The sequence below is a fragment of the Danio rerio genome, chromosome 22 (assembly GCF_049306965.1).
Source record: "Danio rerio strain Tuebingen ecotype United States chromosome 22, GRCz12tu, whole genome shotgun sequence".
NCBI lineage: Eukaryota > Metazoa > Chordata > Actinopteri > Cypriniformes > Danionidae > Danio > Danio rerio.
This window is the reverse complement of record NC_133197.1, coordinates 36,323,768-36,341,062: the sequence shown is the minus strand read 5'-3', so window position 1 is coordinate 36,341,062 and position 17,295 is coordinate 36,323,768. Positions and strand designations below refer to the sequence as shown.

At 36.4% G+C, this 17,295-nt stretch overlaps 1 protein-coding gene across 3 annotated transcripts in view; it reads left to right on the top strand.

Moving 5' to 3' along the window:
* rnf123 (ring finger protein 123) overlaps nt 1–17,295 on the top strand; it is a 245,981-nt gene that overhangs the window by 190,184 nt on the left and 38,502 nt on the right. For all 3 annotated transcript variants that reach the window (XM_009296497.5, XM_009296496.5, XM_073937581.1), the window contains one exon: nt 14,495–14,589. In XM_009296497.5, the coding sequence (XP_009294772.1) occupies nt 14,495–14,589 (95 nt within the window). The remainder of the gene's footprint in view (nt 1–14,494; nt 14,590–17,295) is intronic.

The following is a 17,295-nucleotide window of genomic DNA, read 5'->3' as shown; positions in this document are numbered from 1 at the left end:
AAGCGGGGAGCGCTCTCTCTCCCCGCTCCGCTGATTCTGTCAGTGTACAGCGGTCGGCGCGGGCCACAAAATATTGCACTGAGGGCCGCAAATGGCCCGCGGGCCGCGAGTTTGAGACCCCTGCCGGAAGGCATCCTAAAGTATGTACTGGAATGGAAAATTCTCTTGGACGTGGAAATCCTGAGGTTCGGTTAAATTATTGAAATTTCTTCAGAACGCTGCATTGTCTACTTTCAGCATTTTTAGCATTTTATTGTATAGTTCGAACAGAAGCAATCAATTTTCTGTTGGCCATTCTTTGTGACCAACTGGTTAAGGAATTGCTAGTTGAAGAAATTCCTGCACGACTCAAAGAGGTTTCTAACCAGCAATGGCTGGATTTCACCCATGAAAGATTGTCGAACAAAAGCACACTTACACTGCTTTGGTGTTATCACACATTTTCACACAATTATTGCCATTAAAATGAGTCCTTTTAAATAATTATTGATAAATAAAGCACATTCACACATAAAATATTGTTAATACTTTACTTTAGGTCACAATTTATGGTATTAGCACACCATTAACTAACACTACTATGTTAATAAGCTACCAATTAGCTGTTTATTAATAGTAAGGTGGGCGCATGAACTCAATACAGATGACGATTCTAGCACATGCTGATAATGTGCTGATAATCACGCTTTAAACAGAGCCTTTAACAAAGCTAGCTGTTTATAACTCCACCTATGTGCCTACTCTTACCTATGGGTGTGAGTCTTGGGCACTTACTTGCAGCAGCAGGAACGACAGATTGCAGGTGATAGAGATGCGGTACCTTAGGGCGTACTCACACAGTGCTATCTGAACCGTGCACAGGCCCGTTTCCCGGATCTTTTGAGAAGTGTGTGCGCGCTGAATCGGGCTCAGACATGGTTCACTTGGCCGGCCCTGGCCCGGTTGGAAGAGGTGTGCCTGAGCGCAGTTCACTTGGGCTTTGGCGCGGTACACTTGTGTGTGAGTGCAAAACGCGGCAGAGCCTCGAAACTAAAAGTGAGACGTGACTTTTAAGGGACTGTTTCATTTGGATTAATGAATCATTCTTACTGTTCAATGAACGCAAACTGTCGTAGATTATAAAAGACGCAAACCCCTCACTAGGCACATCAGGACAAACCAAGTCGAACCCCTGACTGAAATGGCATTGACAGGCATAAGATGAGGTGGTTTGGTCATGTTATCAGGATAAAAATTCACAGGGTTCCAAAGCGGATTCTACAGGCAATAACCCAAGGAAGACGTCTAAAAGGCAGGCCTCGAATGAAACAGATGGACTCACTTAACCCAGCATTCCAAAAGAGAGGAGTAGACCCAAACTGCCCCAGAACAGTGGCTGCAGACAGGAGAAGGTGGCGGAATCTTTGTTCAGCCTCTACACCGCAAGGTAGAAGAGGCCAGGAATATGTAAAAATAAAGTAAGTAAGGTAAAAGGTGGGTTTAGGTTTTGGGATGCAGAATAAGATCATACAATAGATCTAATTGAACAGGTTATATCTTACCAATAGGCAGGTAATAAGCCAGTAGTTAATAGCAAGAACTGTGACCTAAAGAGTTGCCAAATCACTTCTAAATCATTCCATTGTCTATTTTCAGCATTTTATTGTACAGCTCGAACACAACCAACCAATTTTCTGTTGGTCATTTTTTCGTGACCAAAACTGATTAAGTAATTGCTAGTTGAAGAAATTACCATGCAACTCAAAGAGACTTCTAATCAGCAATGGCTGGATTTCACTCATGAAAGATTTTTGAACCAAGATTGTTTTGGTGTTGTCACATTTTCACAATTTTAATGCCATTTAAATGAGTCTTTTTTTCAATTGATAAATGAAGCACAATTCACACAGAGAAGTCACTGGTAACACTTTAGTTTAGTTCACAATTCACCATATTAACAAACTATTGACTAACACTACTAGCTTAAAAAGCTACCAATTAGCTGTTTATTAATAGCCCCAGAATAGTTGCTGGAGACAGGAGAAGGTGGTGGAAACTTTGTTCAGCCTTTACACCGCAAGGTAGAAGAGGTCAGGAATAAGTAAAAATAAAGTAAGTAAGGTAGAAGTTGGGTTTAGGTTTTGGGATGCAGAATAAGATCATACAATAGATCTAATTGAACAGGTTACATCTTAACAATAGGCTGGTGATGAGCTACTGTAGTACTTAATTGTAAAAATTGTGACCTAAAATCAAAGTAATCACTTTCAAAACAAACTACTTTCTGTCGGTCAATGCTGGGAATTCACATGCTGTGTTGGCGACTCTTCCACTCTCACACAAAACTAAATTGTTTTTCTCCCAAGAACATCGACTACTATCACAAAATTTACTGAGAAGTTTTCAGTTGCGAAGCTTTGGAATTAATTTTGAGACTCATTGAATTATTAGTTTCCTCAGGGATTCCCCTCTTCTGTCAATAAGAGATGATGGGCAGATATCAGCTAATCTCCTGTCCACGAACTCAAACTCTTGACGGAGAGTGTTTTCTTCACTCATGGTGTGAATCTCCAGCCTTATGAAGGAGAAGCTGGTCTCTCTGGTTGTCATGGAGACCGAGGGTCGCCATGGACACCACGTCCGTCTCTCTCTCCCTCTGTTTTCCAGCATCAAACTGGGTCATTGGTATCAGGCTTCATTTCTGAGTTGGGAATCGTCCTTGGGTCTTTTTTTCAACCTGTTGCGCACAGACTCGGGGGACGCATTAAGAGCCGCCAACATCTGAACTCAGTCGAGCAGCCTGGCACTGTTTGCCCAAGCGAAAAGGGACACTCGGAGCCTCAGGACTTGTTTTTAACGATGTAATTGGGTTGCACATTTGTGTCTTTAAAAAAGGTTCCAGACTAAAAGTGTGTAATTTTGGCGGTTTGGTTTGATTTAGTATTTATGTGGCTTCAGTTCAGTTTGATTTTGATGCAGTTTTGATTAGTTACACTAAAAAACGCAACTGATTTGTTTTGGGACATCACAAGGGGTTCATTTTAACAAATGTAAGTGGATTGAATATAAAAGAATTAGGTTGTGTCCTAAAAAACTCAAAAACTGTGTTATTTCAGCTCAATTTAAATACAAATAGCAAATGTCATTTTTTAATCATCATTTGCTCCTCCTCAACTTGTTCCAAACCTGAGTTTCTTTAATTGTTTTATTTTTTTATTAGCCATTGTCCTTCATATTTATTTTCTTCTATGGATGTTACAGTTTTGTTCTCACAACACTATTTACATTTGCACAACTGTTAGTGCATTTCTCAAAACTATTAGTGCAAACTGCAAAACCTAGCTGATAACCTGCAAAAGCGCGTCACATGCTCAAAATGGATAGTTCATTCCTCAAAAGCAAGTATTCATGTCAATCAAACTGTCAGTATCATCAAAATGAAAAGTCCTGACACCATTGTTTATGAACAAGATAGTCAAATGGCTTAGTCATGTTTTAATTTTGACAGTTTACTCTGGACATTCTTTCAATGCAAAAAAGTCAGATTTTGGTGACACTTGCTGAAAATGCTCAAGACAGCACTATAGACTATTCGCACAGCCATTTGAAAACTACAGTAAATTGAGACATCACTGCATTGAGTTATCTGAGTACAAGACACTGAATATGTATGTTTCACATTTTTACTGCATTTGCTCTTTGCAATCCTAATTTACTCACAGCCTTGTGCAAAAGAATAAACACACCCTTATTTACAACAAACATAAACTCCCTTAAGCTAGAGCTGTGCACAACTGTACACTATATTGCAGAACATATTGGAACTGAGCCTATAACATACACAGGCCTGTAAATCATTCATCAAATTGTTCAATTTTAAAGACATTTTCAGGAAAATAAAGATTTAAATTTGTTTTATAAAATTAATTTGACAGATTTTGACCACTAGTTCATCATTTTTGTATGTAATGACTCAAGTAATGAAATGAGGACTGTTAGTTTTATATGGAATGACTATTCAGCATTTACAAGTTTAGTTCATTTTGACTGACAAGACAGAAGCAAATGATAATCTTATAAATAGCAGAGAGTTGTATGAAAGCAATTGATGCATGTCCAAAAGCATCTGCAATTTGTTGAAAAGAATGAGAAACTGCTACTAGGATGTGCACAAATGACTAATTGTTTTGAGAAATGCATGACCTGTTGTGCAAATGTAAATAGTGTAGTGAGAAATGCACCAAAGCCACTGAGAAAAACTGTAATAGGTGCTGGTTTCCATTCTTCTTCAGAATATCTGTCTTTGTGTTAAACAGAAAAATGAAACGTTCATTTTCAGGGAACTGTTCCTTTAAAATGTTAGTTAATGTTAGTGTTCCACACATGTTCAAATGCAAATGCTGGTCTTTTAATCCCTCCTCCTCAGCTTTATTTATTAAATGCATAATAACTGTAGAGCCCACATAATTATGTTTAATTACTTTTTACTTGGAGCAACAATCCCTGTAACAATAAATCCTATATGTAAGGGTTGCACCGGTCCTACTGCACCCAACCCGCTCTGAGCTGGGAATGAACCGGACATTCTTTGCGTAGGTGTTGGTTGCTATCCATGGACCTAGCTTCTGTCGCTATAGCACCTTTTGAGGTAAGAGGAGTGAAGTTTACCCAAAACAGTACTTTGCTTGCTGGCCTCCTTTTTATTCACCCCCCTAAACCTCAGTCCTTTCCCAGACTAGCCTCCATGTGTAACCCACTGGTTCTAAAGCACCCAACTCTCTCTGAACTGGGATCGAACTGGTGATTCTTTGCATGGGAGTTGGTTGCTCTAACAAGCAGGCTAAAAACCCTGGCCGTAGCGCCTGTCGCTAGAGCACCTTTTGAAGTCAGAGGAGTGAGGTTTACCTGCATTGTACTTCACTAGCTGGCCTCCCTTACACTCACCCCCTAAACCTCACTCCTATACCGGACGAGCCGCCATGTGTAACCTACCGGTCCTACTGCACCCAACCCACACTGAGCTGGGATTGAACCGCTGATTCTTTTCATGGGAGTTGATTGCTCTAAAAAGAAAGCCAAAGACGGAGTCAGAGGAGTGAGGTTTACTTGCATATCACTTCGCTAGCTATATATATATATATATACAGTTGAAAGCAGAAGTTTACATACACTGTATAAAATGGCACGTAACCATTTGAAAAAGTCAGATGTTAATGTGCCTAAACTTTTTCTCTTTTAGGTAAGTTAGGATTATCAAATGTGTTTCTGTTCTGCTTACTAGCAGAATAACAAGATATTTTGTCATGACTTCTTGAAAGTCAGGTTTGCATACAATAAGATTATTCTGCCTCTGAAAAAGCTCAGATGATGATGTCAAGGTTTTGGAAGTTTCTGATTGGCTAATTGATAACATGTGAGTTAATTGGAGGCACAACTGTAGAATAGTATTTAAGGAAAACCTCAAACATGCTGCTTCCTTGTGTGACAACATGGCAAAATCAACAAGCCAGAATCGACAAAAAAAGCCAGATTACAATTTGCTAAACTACCCTGGGAAAAAGAATAATTTTTGGAGACATGTCCAGTGGTTTGATGGAACTAAGATTGAACTGTTTGGCCGTAATGACCAGTGTTACATTTGGAGGACAAAGGGGAAAGCTTACAAGCCTAGCAACACCATCCCAATTGTGAAGTATGGGACCGGCAGCATCATGTTGTGGGGCTGTTTTGCTGCAGGAGTGACTGGTCCACTTCTCAGCATAGATGGCATCATGAAGAAAGAGCATTGTGTAGAAATACTGAAGCAACATCTCAAGACATCAGCCAGGAAATTAAAACTTGGCCACAAATGGGTCTTCCAAACAGACCATGACCCTAAGCATACTGCCAAATTTATTAAAATGTGCTTTAAGGACAACAGAGTGAATGTTTTAGAGTGGCCATCACAAAGCCCTGATCTCAATCCTATAGAAAATTTGCAGGCAGAGTTGAAAAACCTTGTGCGAGCAAGACAGCCTACAAAACTGACTCAGTTACACCAATTCTGTCAAGAGGAATGGGCCAAAATTCCTGCAAACTATAGTGAGAAGCTTGTGGAAGGATACACAAAACATTTGACCAAAGTTATACAGTTTAAAAGCAAAGCTAAAAAATACCAAGGAAATGTGTGTAAACTTTTGACTCTCTAGAAATTAATAAACAAATTCTCAAAAAAAAAAAAAAATTCTCTCATTATTCTGGCAATTAGCAAATGTAAGTCATTCAGGTAATCCTAACAGACCTAAAATAGTAAACAGTTAGTATGATTTACTATCAGACATTAAAAAAAAAAAAAAGTTTCTTTTTTTACAGTGTACGTAAACTTCTGGTTTCAACTGTATATCCACTAGAGGGCGCTATCTACATTTTTGTGAATCTGAAATATGTTATTTTGTTGTAGGTTTCAGATACACGTCCTTCTTGTACACCTCTACGATTAAATTGGGGTTTGTCATACCCCAATTTTTTTGGCATAGATTTACCTTGATTTTACGTTGCTTTTCCATCTTTTTAACCCGAGCGCTCTGCATCACAAGTACAATATCGTACAAAGCGCGCTACTGATCAAACTGACCATGGCAGAAACGTTGTCCATATGGAGATAAATAAGTGAAGGAAACATATTTGATTATAAATTATAGACAGCGTGAAGTTGTTTTGTGATATGCATGAAAACAGTTGTTGCCATCATACTGTCCCCTAGTGTTTATTTTCCCTATAAACTGCAGTCAAATGTTTGTTGAAGTAAGTGTATGCAGTTTCATAAATATGTAGGCTGAAGCATGTATTTCCAATGAGCCTGTGTTATAAAATGTATTAGTATTTTATACCATGTTTGGCAAGTCGAAGAGTTTTCAAAATTAAACATGAGTCACTAATTATTGTTGGCCACATTGGTTAGTAGTGTCTACAGTCTAGGCTCAGTATAAACCTGCAAAGTGGTTCTGTTGAGCTCATGTTTACCGCCATTTTCTTAGAGAGAAATAGAAGAAATATTTACACACATCAGACTTTTCTTTTGTTTTTTTGAAAGTTAGAACGACTTTTCCTTCGTCGTAGTGTGTGTTTCAGAGGTTGCCACAGTGGAATGAACCACCAACTATTCCAGCATAAGTCGTCTCTTCTCAAATCTCTTATTTTATTTCACAAATATCTTCATTTTTATTTCTGTTTTTCCCTTCAGCTCACTATAAGCTTGCCAGCGCAGGGCAGGTGCTGCCCGAACAACATTAATTAGTATGTGGAAATATGTCCACCGCTTCATTATTTTGCGTCTCTGCCAATATCTGATGCTGTGTTATTAAATCAAAACTGCTCCGCTCCCTCATGTTGTATCAGAAGCAGTGCTACCGTCTTCATTTAACAGGTTATTATTAAAGCACTTGGCCAAACTTTCAGCTCGGTAGCCTGTCCAAATCTGCAGGGCGTTCAGCTCTAATCTGTGCTCATCGAGATTATTGATTTATATTCAAACATATTGTGTGTGAAGTTTAATGGAAGAATTAGTGAAGTAGAAACTGGCTTCATTCCCTGAGTGTCATATTCAAATTCCCACTGCTGATATTGTTATTGTGTTGTTTATTCCCCTGTGCTTCATAAGCAGTTTTCGTATGGTGGAAAAATAAAATCATACTTTTTAATTAAAGCATTTTAGATATATAGTCAAATAAAAAAAACAATGAAATGATCAATTTGTTGAAAATCTAAATGTTATTAATAAATCGTCAGTTTACTGAGGAAAAAATATTGTAGTGTGTAAAGTCTTGTGTGTTTAGAGTGAAATACTTTTTTGTCGACTGAAACTAAAATAGATTTTACAGCTTGAAGATATTGATTTGTCAGCTGGCAGAATTGATATTCAGTCACATTGGGGGGCTTTCGAGCATGAATTATATTTTTAAGGTCCTGCCACAGCATCTCAATTATGGTGCGCTCACATCAGACGCGGAACGCATGTCAAGGGCAAGTAATTTACATGTTAAGTCAATGCTAACGCATGAATAGACATCCTGCGGCGCGATATGCGCGAATGGCGCATCGCGAATGATGTGAATTGCGCTGTGCGAATGGTGCGATAGGCGTGAATTTAAAGAATGAGGAGGCTCATCTCTCATTCTCGCGCTGTAGATGCTCTTTTTAACAGTTTTTTTAGTCCTTAAAATAGCAAAAGTGGATTCTGACACGCACTTACTGCTTTTGCGCCCTGCGCTTTGGACTTGCGCATGGATCATCTAAACAGAGCCCAAAGTCCGAAATACATATTAATATTTTAAATAATGCTATAATCAATACATTTAGTACTTAATTGATAGTATTTATGTTATGTATCATACATTTTTATAGATTTTAAAAACACACTAAACTGCAGCAATTCATATTTGAATTGATTTTTATTAAAATTGACATTTTTTTAATGTACAAACGTAAAAAAAACACTTTAATGTTAAATAGAAATAAAACAACTTTAAAACTATCCATACATATTTAATAATTATTCCATAGCTATTAATAAATGCTACATCAACTATTATAAATTACTAAGAACAATATATAAGCACATTATCCAATTAAAGGTGATTATACAGTGCATTGAAGATGATTTTAATAAACTCTGCAAATGTTTTTACAGTAGCAGAATTAAAAAAAAAATTCCACTGTTAGAAAGAAACCTTGATCCAACTGTGCAACCTTTGTCATTCTCAAAACGCCTGGAAACAGCAGCTATGCATAATGAATGAGTGCTGGAGGCAGTGCAGATTCACTGCGCCGCTTTAGAGGAACGCATTTACACTGAAGAACAGAGAGATTAATGAGGAAAGACGGACCGTAGGTGGTCTGCATTAGCACTTCAAAAGCTACGTCCAGCATGAAGCTACGCAACTTTTACTGCACCCCTCGAAAAACAGGTCAAACCAGCGGATCTCCTCTTAACAGAGCAAAACAAATCCATCTCATTAGACTAGCGAAGCTGCTAATGGACATAATCACATTAAGCCATCAGTTTAGATACACTGTAGGACTCAACAGTCAACTTTATCAAATGAAATGAGTGTAGTTAACTCAAAATTGACCGAAAGTTTATTCTACTCATTTGAAACGAGTTTTGAACTCCGTGTTGAAAGTAATGAGTTAATTAAATACCTCATTACTTCAACTTAAATGGAGTAAGTTCACAGTACTCATATAGATTAATTTTTTAACTCAAATTGTTAGTAGCAATCGGTTTCCTCAGACGGTTTGAGTTGACTTAACTTAAGGGTTTTACAGTACTCAGTTGGTTTGTTTTCTGTTGTTCGGTTGCAAGAAGCCATTTCTAAAATTAGTAACACTATATTTTGATGGCTCATCAAAGTATTAGTAGACTGTCTGCTTAATATCTGCTGATACTGCTCCTTTAATAGACATTTAACTGACTACAAGAAACTTTACAAGTATATGTCAATTTACCCTTGCTGAAAAATCCAGCTTAAACCAGCCTAGGCTGGTTGGCTGGTTTTAGCTTGTTGACCAGGCTGGTTTTAGAGGGGTTTTGGCCACTTCCAGTCTGGTTTCCAGCCATTTCCAGCCTGGTCTTAGCTGGTCAGGCTGGGAGATGACCAGCTAAAACCAGCTTGACCAGCCTAGCCAAACTGGGAGTCCAGCCAAAACCAGCTATATACAGCTTAAACTAGGCTGGTCAAGCTGGTTTTAGCTGGATTTGGCTGGTAATTTTTCAGCCTGACCAGCTAAGACCATGCTGGAAATGGCTGGAAACCAGCCTGGAAATGGCCAAAACCCCTCTAATACCAGGCTGGTCAACCAGCTAAAACCAGCCAACCAGCCTAGACTGGTTTAAGCTGGATTTTTCAGCAGGGACACTAACACTAACCCCAAACCTAACAGTCTACTTACAATCTAATGAGAATTAGTTGGCATGTAGATGCAATGTAACTTAAATTTCACAAACTGACCATCAAAATAAAGTGTGACCGTTAAGGCTTAGCTATGCGCTAAGAAATGTTAGCTACTTACTAATTCAGTCTAGAATAAAAACAAAGCAAATCCAAAGTGGTGAACAGGCTAAAGACATGTTCATGCTAAAACCAGGCAAACAGCATGTTAACTTGCAAATATTAGCAATAGTGAAGGATTAGCTATGTGCTAAGACATGTTAGCAACTTGTTAACTACTATAAAATAAAAACTAAATAAATTCAATGTGGTAAAAATGCTAAAGACCTGTTCATGCATTCAAATCAGGAAAAAGCAGCATGTTAAAACTTTAACAATATTAGCAATAGTGAAGTGTTAGCCGTGTGCTACAAAATGTTAACATCTTACTAAAACAAAGCAAACTCAATGTGGTGAACATGCTAAAGACATGTTCGTGCTAAAACCAGGCAAGCAGCATGTAAAACCTTAAAAATATTAGCAAGAGTGAAGGGTTAACCATATGCTAATAAGTGTTTGCAACTTACTAATTCACTCTAGAACAAAAAACAGACCGAAGTTAAAGTGGCGAACATGCTAAACAGTATGTTCATGCTAAAATCAGTCAAGCAGCATGTTAAAACTTTAAAAATATTAGCAGTAGTAAAGAGTTAGCTATGTGCTATAAAATATTAGCAACTTGCTAATTCACACTAGAATAAACACAAAGCATATGCAAGATTGTGAACATGCTAAAGACATGGTAATGCTAAAAATCAGGCAAGCAGCATGTTAAAACTTTACAAATATTAGCAATAGTGAAGGTTTAGCCATGTGCTAATAAGTGTTAGCAATTTACTAATTCACTTTAGAATAAAAACAGACTGATTTTAAAGTGATGGACGTGCTAAACAGTATGTTCATGCTAGCATTAGGCAAGCAGCATGTTAAAACTTTAAAAACATTAGCAATAATAAAGGGTTAGCCAAATGTGCTAAGAAATGTTAGTAATTTGCTAAACTACTCTAAAACAGAAACAAAACTAATTCAAAATGCTAAACGTGCTAAAAACATTCGTGCTAAAAACAGGCAAGCAGCATGTTAAACTTCACAAACGTTAGCAACATGCTAATTCAGTCTAAAACAAAAGCAAAGCAAATCCAAAGCGGTGAACATGCTAAAGACATGTTTATTCTAAAATCAGGCAAGTAGCTTGTTAAAACTGTAAAACATTAGCAATAGTACAGGGTTAGCCATGTGCTACGAAATATTAGCAACATGCTAATTCACTTTAGAATAAAACAAAGTGGTGAACGTGTTTCTCTGAGGTACATTATCCATCGTTGTTCTCATAGTGGCTTTGAAAGTCATGCGAAATGATATTCAAGCTGAAACAGTTGTAATATTATGGTTAGATTTCAGCATATTATTTTAACACTATATTATTAATACACAAGCGCAGTTCATCAGATGTGATGGAAATTAAACTTCAATCAGTGATAGTCAGGAAACTTTATATTTGGCTCACAGTGGGCACCCTGTATAATTAAATATGGACAACACATTGCAACTTTTGACTAGCTGTCAATAGAAACATGTTTCTTTGGTTTGTTTGTTTGGTAACCCTCAGAGCCTGCAGTTCCAGTGTCGACCAGATGAGTCTTTGCAAACTTTTGACACCTTGTTTTCACCCGCTGTGACAGTTTAATGTCATATTTGTGGCATTCCAATCATAACGTACTGGTTTTCCACTTCGTCTTCCGCTCGCAATCACTGTCACTGCTGTTCATCAGTCCGAAACACTGGCCGGAGCAGCGATGATTGGCAATGTCAGGGCAATTTTGGCACTTTCAGACTAGATGAGCATGAAATTGCAGTGGGGAAAGTTAAAGCTGAAGGAAAAACCAGCCTTCTGGACCTTTGGTGTCTTAAAATGATCAAGCTCATCCAAAATGCATCGAAAATGAGCCTGAGCAAATGTCGAGGAGGGTCTTTAATGATAATAATCCCACTGCAGCAATTAAACCTGATGGAAAACTGACGTAATGTCTTTTGTTTGGCAGTCAGGGTTGATGAATGAGATTGTAAGTGGCAGCTCTTATTGCAGTGCTTTCCTGGTTTTTGCATATATATGAGTGAAGTACATCATGCTTATTATCACTTATTCTATTTGTATGAAGCACTGATGGGTACATTAAGACCTGATATTTAACGATAGCTCAGTATAAGGCTGTTAGCAGGCTAGTTAGCATCAATGCTGTCAAATTTAGTGCGGATTTTAACTACAAACACCAAATGTCCTTCAGGAAAGCCTTGCAGCTAGTGTATGCCATGGTAAGTAAGGCAAATAGGATGTTAAAACTTTAAAACATTAGCAGTGGTGAAGGGTTAGCCATGTGCTAAAAAATGTTGCCAACTCGCTAATTCACTCTGGAATAAAAACAAAGCCAATTCAAAGTAATGAACAAGATAAAATCATGAAAGCAGCTTGTAAAAAAATTCAAACCATTAGCAGTAAGCAATTGTGCTAAGAAATGGTAGCAACTTGCTAATTTACTGTAGAATAAAAACAATAAATTCAAAGTGGTGAAAAAGCTAAACATGTCCATGCTAAAATCAATGCAAGCAGCATGTTAAAACTTTGAAAACATTAGCAATAGTAAAATGTTAGCCATGTGCTAAGAAATATTAGCAGCTTGCTAATTCACTCTAAAATAAAAACAAAGCAAATCCAAAGTGGCGAACATGCTAACGACATGTTCATGCTAAAGTCAGACAAGCAGCATGTTAAAACTTTAAAAACATTAGCAATAGTGAAAGGTTAGCAATGTGCTAAGAAACGTTAGCAACTTTCTAATTCAATTTAAAATGAAAAACAGCAAATTAAGAGTGTAAAGCACGCTAAAGACATGTTCATGCTAAATCAGGCAAGCAGCATGTAAAAAATGTAAAACATTAGCAATTGTGCTAATAGTGTTAGCAACTTGCTGATTCACTCCAGAACAAAGCAAATTCTGAAAGGTGACCATGCTAAAGACATGTTAATGCTAAAATCAGGCTAGCAGCATGTTAAAACTTTACAAATATAACAATGACCAATTGTGCAATTAAATGTTAACAACTTGTCAATTCAGTCTAGAATAAAAACAAAGCAAATCCAAAGTGGTGAACATGCTAAAGACATGTTCATGCTAAAATCAGGCAAACAGAATGTAACACTTGCAAACTTTAGCAACAGTAAAGGGTTAGCCATGTGCTATGTTAGCAACTTGTCCAGACTAAAAACAAAGCAAATTCAAAATCAATTTACATACTAAAGACATGTTCATGCTAAAGTTAAGCATGTTGAAACTTTAAAATCAATAGCAATTAGCAATTGTGCTAAGAAATGTTAGCAACTTGCCAATTCACTCCAGAACAAAGCAAATTCAGAGTTGTAAACAAGCTAAAGACATGTTAATGCTAAAACCACGCAAACAGCATGGTAAAACCTTAAATCCTTTAGCAATTGGCAGTTAGCAATTGTGCAAAAAAACGTTAACAACTTGCTAATTCACTTTAGAATAAAAACAAAGAAAATTTTAAGACATGTAGTAAATTGTTAGCATGTTTATGCTAACAATTTACTAACATTAGCAACAGTGAAAGGTTAGCCATGTGAGCCATCTGAGAAATATTAGCAACTTGCTAATTCACTTTAGAATAAAAACATACCAAATCCAAAGTCAGTTTTGAATTTGCTTTGTTTTTGTTCTTTACTGAATTAGCTATTTGCTAACATGCTAAAGTCATGTTGATACCAAAAGCAAGCAAGCAACATGTTAAAACTTTAAAAACATTAGCAACAGTAAAGGATTAGCCATAAGCTAAGAAGTCTTAGCAAATTGCTAATTCAATCTACGATAAAAACAAAGCAAATACAAAGTGGAAACATGCTAAATACTTGTCAGCAGCATAGTAATTCATGATAAAAATCAACCCAGACTATACAGCAATATGCTAATACATGCTAGCAGTGTGTTAAGCTTGTTATAAAAACAAGCAAACAAAAGTTTAACTGTTAGGAAAATGCCAAAAATATAGAGCCATGATAATAATATACAGTGTATAATAAAATGTCACATTTGTATTTAAATGAAATTACATTTGTACACACATTTATCTAATACAACAACCAATCTCAAAATAAAATAAGCAATATATTTTAAGCAAGTCTTTGAATGTTGTTCATTAAATATGGAACACACATCAAAGGTATAATAAAAATATGCAAAAAAATATAAAAATGTGATTATAAAAAATGATAAAACATTAAAAAAAAGATTTAACATAAAAATATTTACAAAAACAAACAAACAAACAAGAAAAAAATTAATAAATAAACGATGCAAGTATTTGTATGGATTAATAGATGGATGGCAGGAAGAATGTAAATTAACAAAATGATCAAAAATGATTATTCGATGTTAATTACAAGAATAGCATAATAAAATGACGTATACAAGTGTAAACATACGCCTGGTGTTTAGAATTGCCTTAAATGTTCAATCTGTCTTTGTTCTCTGCAGATACAGACTACATCAGCACGGAGGAGGAGCAGAAGGTTGAACAGATGCTAACTTTCCTGACGGAGGAGTCCAAGCAGGCGGCAGCCAGTACAGCGGTGAGTCCAAAAACACAACTAGTGTCTCTTCGCAGTTGTTTACCATGAGCTGAGTGAAACCCTGAAACAGGGAGGCTGTTCACACTGCAGGAACAAACACAAACCCATGTGAAATAAAAAGTTACAAGTTTATTTTAGCATCTATTGTTAGTTTGCGTCGTTCTTTTATTGGTGCTGATTTATGGTATATTTTGCTTTCAGTTTTTTTTTCCTAATTATTTTCAGTCATTTTTTTTCTGTTTGCGTTTGCTTGTTTTTGTCTTGTTTTTTCTTGTTTGTTTGTTTGTGTGTGTGTGTGTGTGTATGTGTGTGTATTTGTATTTTTGGTTGAATGTACTTTGCTCTTATGTTTTTTTGCCTAAATTTTTCTATGCTCTGCTTTTAAATTGCCTAAATATTTGATTTTCTGTGTTTTTGTTTTTGTTTTATTTCAGTTTGTTAAGTTTTATTTTGTTTTGTTTTGTTTAAATTCATTTTGTTTTGTTTCATTTTGATTCGTTTTGATTTGTTTAGTTTAAGTTTCGATTTTAATCATTTAATTTCGTTTAGCTTAATTTTGTTTTGTTTCGATTCGTTTCGATTTCATTTGTTTCGATTTGTTTTGTGTCATTTCATTTCATTTTGTTTTGTCTTTTATTTGCTTTGAGTCCATTAGTTTTGTTTAATTTTGTTTCTTTGGATTCGTTTCATTTCTATTCATTTCGATTCATTTTGTTTTGTTTAGATTTGTTTCATTTTGTTTAATTTCAATTTATTTTGTTTCATTTTGTTAGTTTAGTTTTTGGTCATTTAATTTAATTTTGATTTGTTTCAGTTGGTTTCATTTCATTTCGTTTTAATTTGATTTACTTGGTTTTGATTGGTTTCCCTTAGTTTCGTTCATTTCATTTAATTTAGTTTCATTTTGATTTGATTCATTTTGCTTCATTTTGATTTCATTTTAATTCAATTTGATTTGTTTTGTTTTCATTTGCTTGTTTAAATTGACATGAATTGAACTTAAAACAAGTTGTCCCAACAAAAAGCTTTTATACACTCTCAGAAATAAAGGTACGCGAGCTGTCACTGGGGTGGTAGCTTTTCAAAAGGTACAAATTTGTACCTAAAAAGTCCATATTAATACCTCAAGGGTACATATTAGTACCTAAAAAACACAAAAGTGTTCCTCTTAAATTTTTTTAGGTACTAATACATGGTTTTGAGGTACCAATATGGACTCTTTAAGTACAAATGTGTACCTTTTGAAAAGGTACCACCCCTGTGCCAGCTCACGTCCCTTTATTTCTGAGAGTGTATTGTGTAGTTTCAGCCTAATTTAAGTAGTTTGACCACCAGCAAACATTTTTTATCAATTCAGAGAACATAAGCTCAATCTAATAAAACATAATATATTGCTCAAGAACATCTGCAGCAACAGTTTTTTCAGTAGATGATAGCTGTAACCATAACACAAACATTTAGGCTCTATTTTTAGCATTAAGGATGTGTCCGAATCCACTTTTGCTATTTTAGGGACGGAAAAATACGCTCTATGCCTCGGCTCATGGTCTAACAGTGTTGTGCTTATTCTCCTAATGAGTTCTGGGTGTATTTTAAGCATAATGTGCATTAAACCAATCAGAGTTTCATCTCTCATTCCCTTTAACAGTCAGTTGTGTCACGCCTTTGTGCATTTGCTATTTACACGTTGGACTTTGTTAGTGTAAAAACTGAACGCTTAACTACAGAGAAAACAGTTAAAAAGAGCATCTGCTGCGTGAGGATAAAGAACGAGCCAACTAGTGAAATTGGACACTTTGGGGGTGAGGGGTGGGGGGGGGGGGGTGTATTCATGCTAAAAGTTAAAAAACCCCTGCCTTAACATACCTCCATTATAGACCAGAACACCCATGAGTCCACAAAGTCACTTAAATGGATTTGCTATTTAAACAATGTGGTGCAAAACATGAAAATGACAGTTGCGTTGATCTCAAAATAGCAATAAATCACAGCATACAAGCCTTGCGCCTTTTTGCGCCGAGTGTATGATAAATATTTTTAAAAGCAAGCACAATACACTATCAAAAATACAGGGTTCCACACAATGTTTTCATGTTGTTCCAACAAAAACTAAGCTAACATAACCGTTTCTAAAAGTTTAAGTGGATTGAACATAAAAAAATAGGTTGTCCCCAAAAACACTTAATTAAAGGCAGGGCCGGAGTGGGACTCCTTTTAAGCCCTGGAGTTTCAAGCCTCAGACCGGCCCACCTCAGTTCACGACTGACTATATTAAAATAAAGTCATTTCCAAATCAGTTTCTAATGGCACTATCACGTCTTTTTCAAGAAAACAGCTGCTTTAGAACTTCAAATGTTCAACAACCGTACAGTATTATATGACTTAACGATGAAAATGAAAAAAATAAATATATTACTCAGGTGAGGTTCAAACTTGAGTCGACGGCGTTGTAACGCAACGCGCTGACCACTAGACCACAACAGCTTTTCTAATTGTAATGACTCATCTGTGTTACATCATCATTAACCTGCAGGCTGCATCTTGCTCACGAGGCTGCGAGAAAATAGATAAAAAGAGCAGAGCTGCGGCAAAATAATGAATAACAAGAGAGAGGCTGTGGTCAAATAAATAAATAACTAGGGATGTAGCGGTATCAGAATTTCACGGTACGGTAATACCTCGGTATGAATGTCACGGTACGGTATT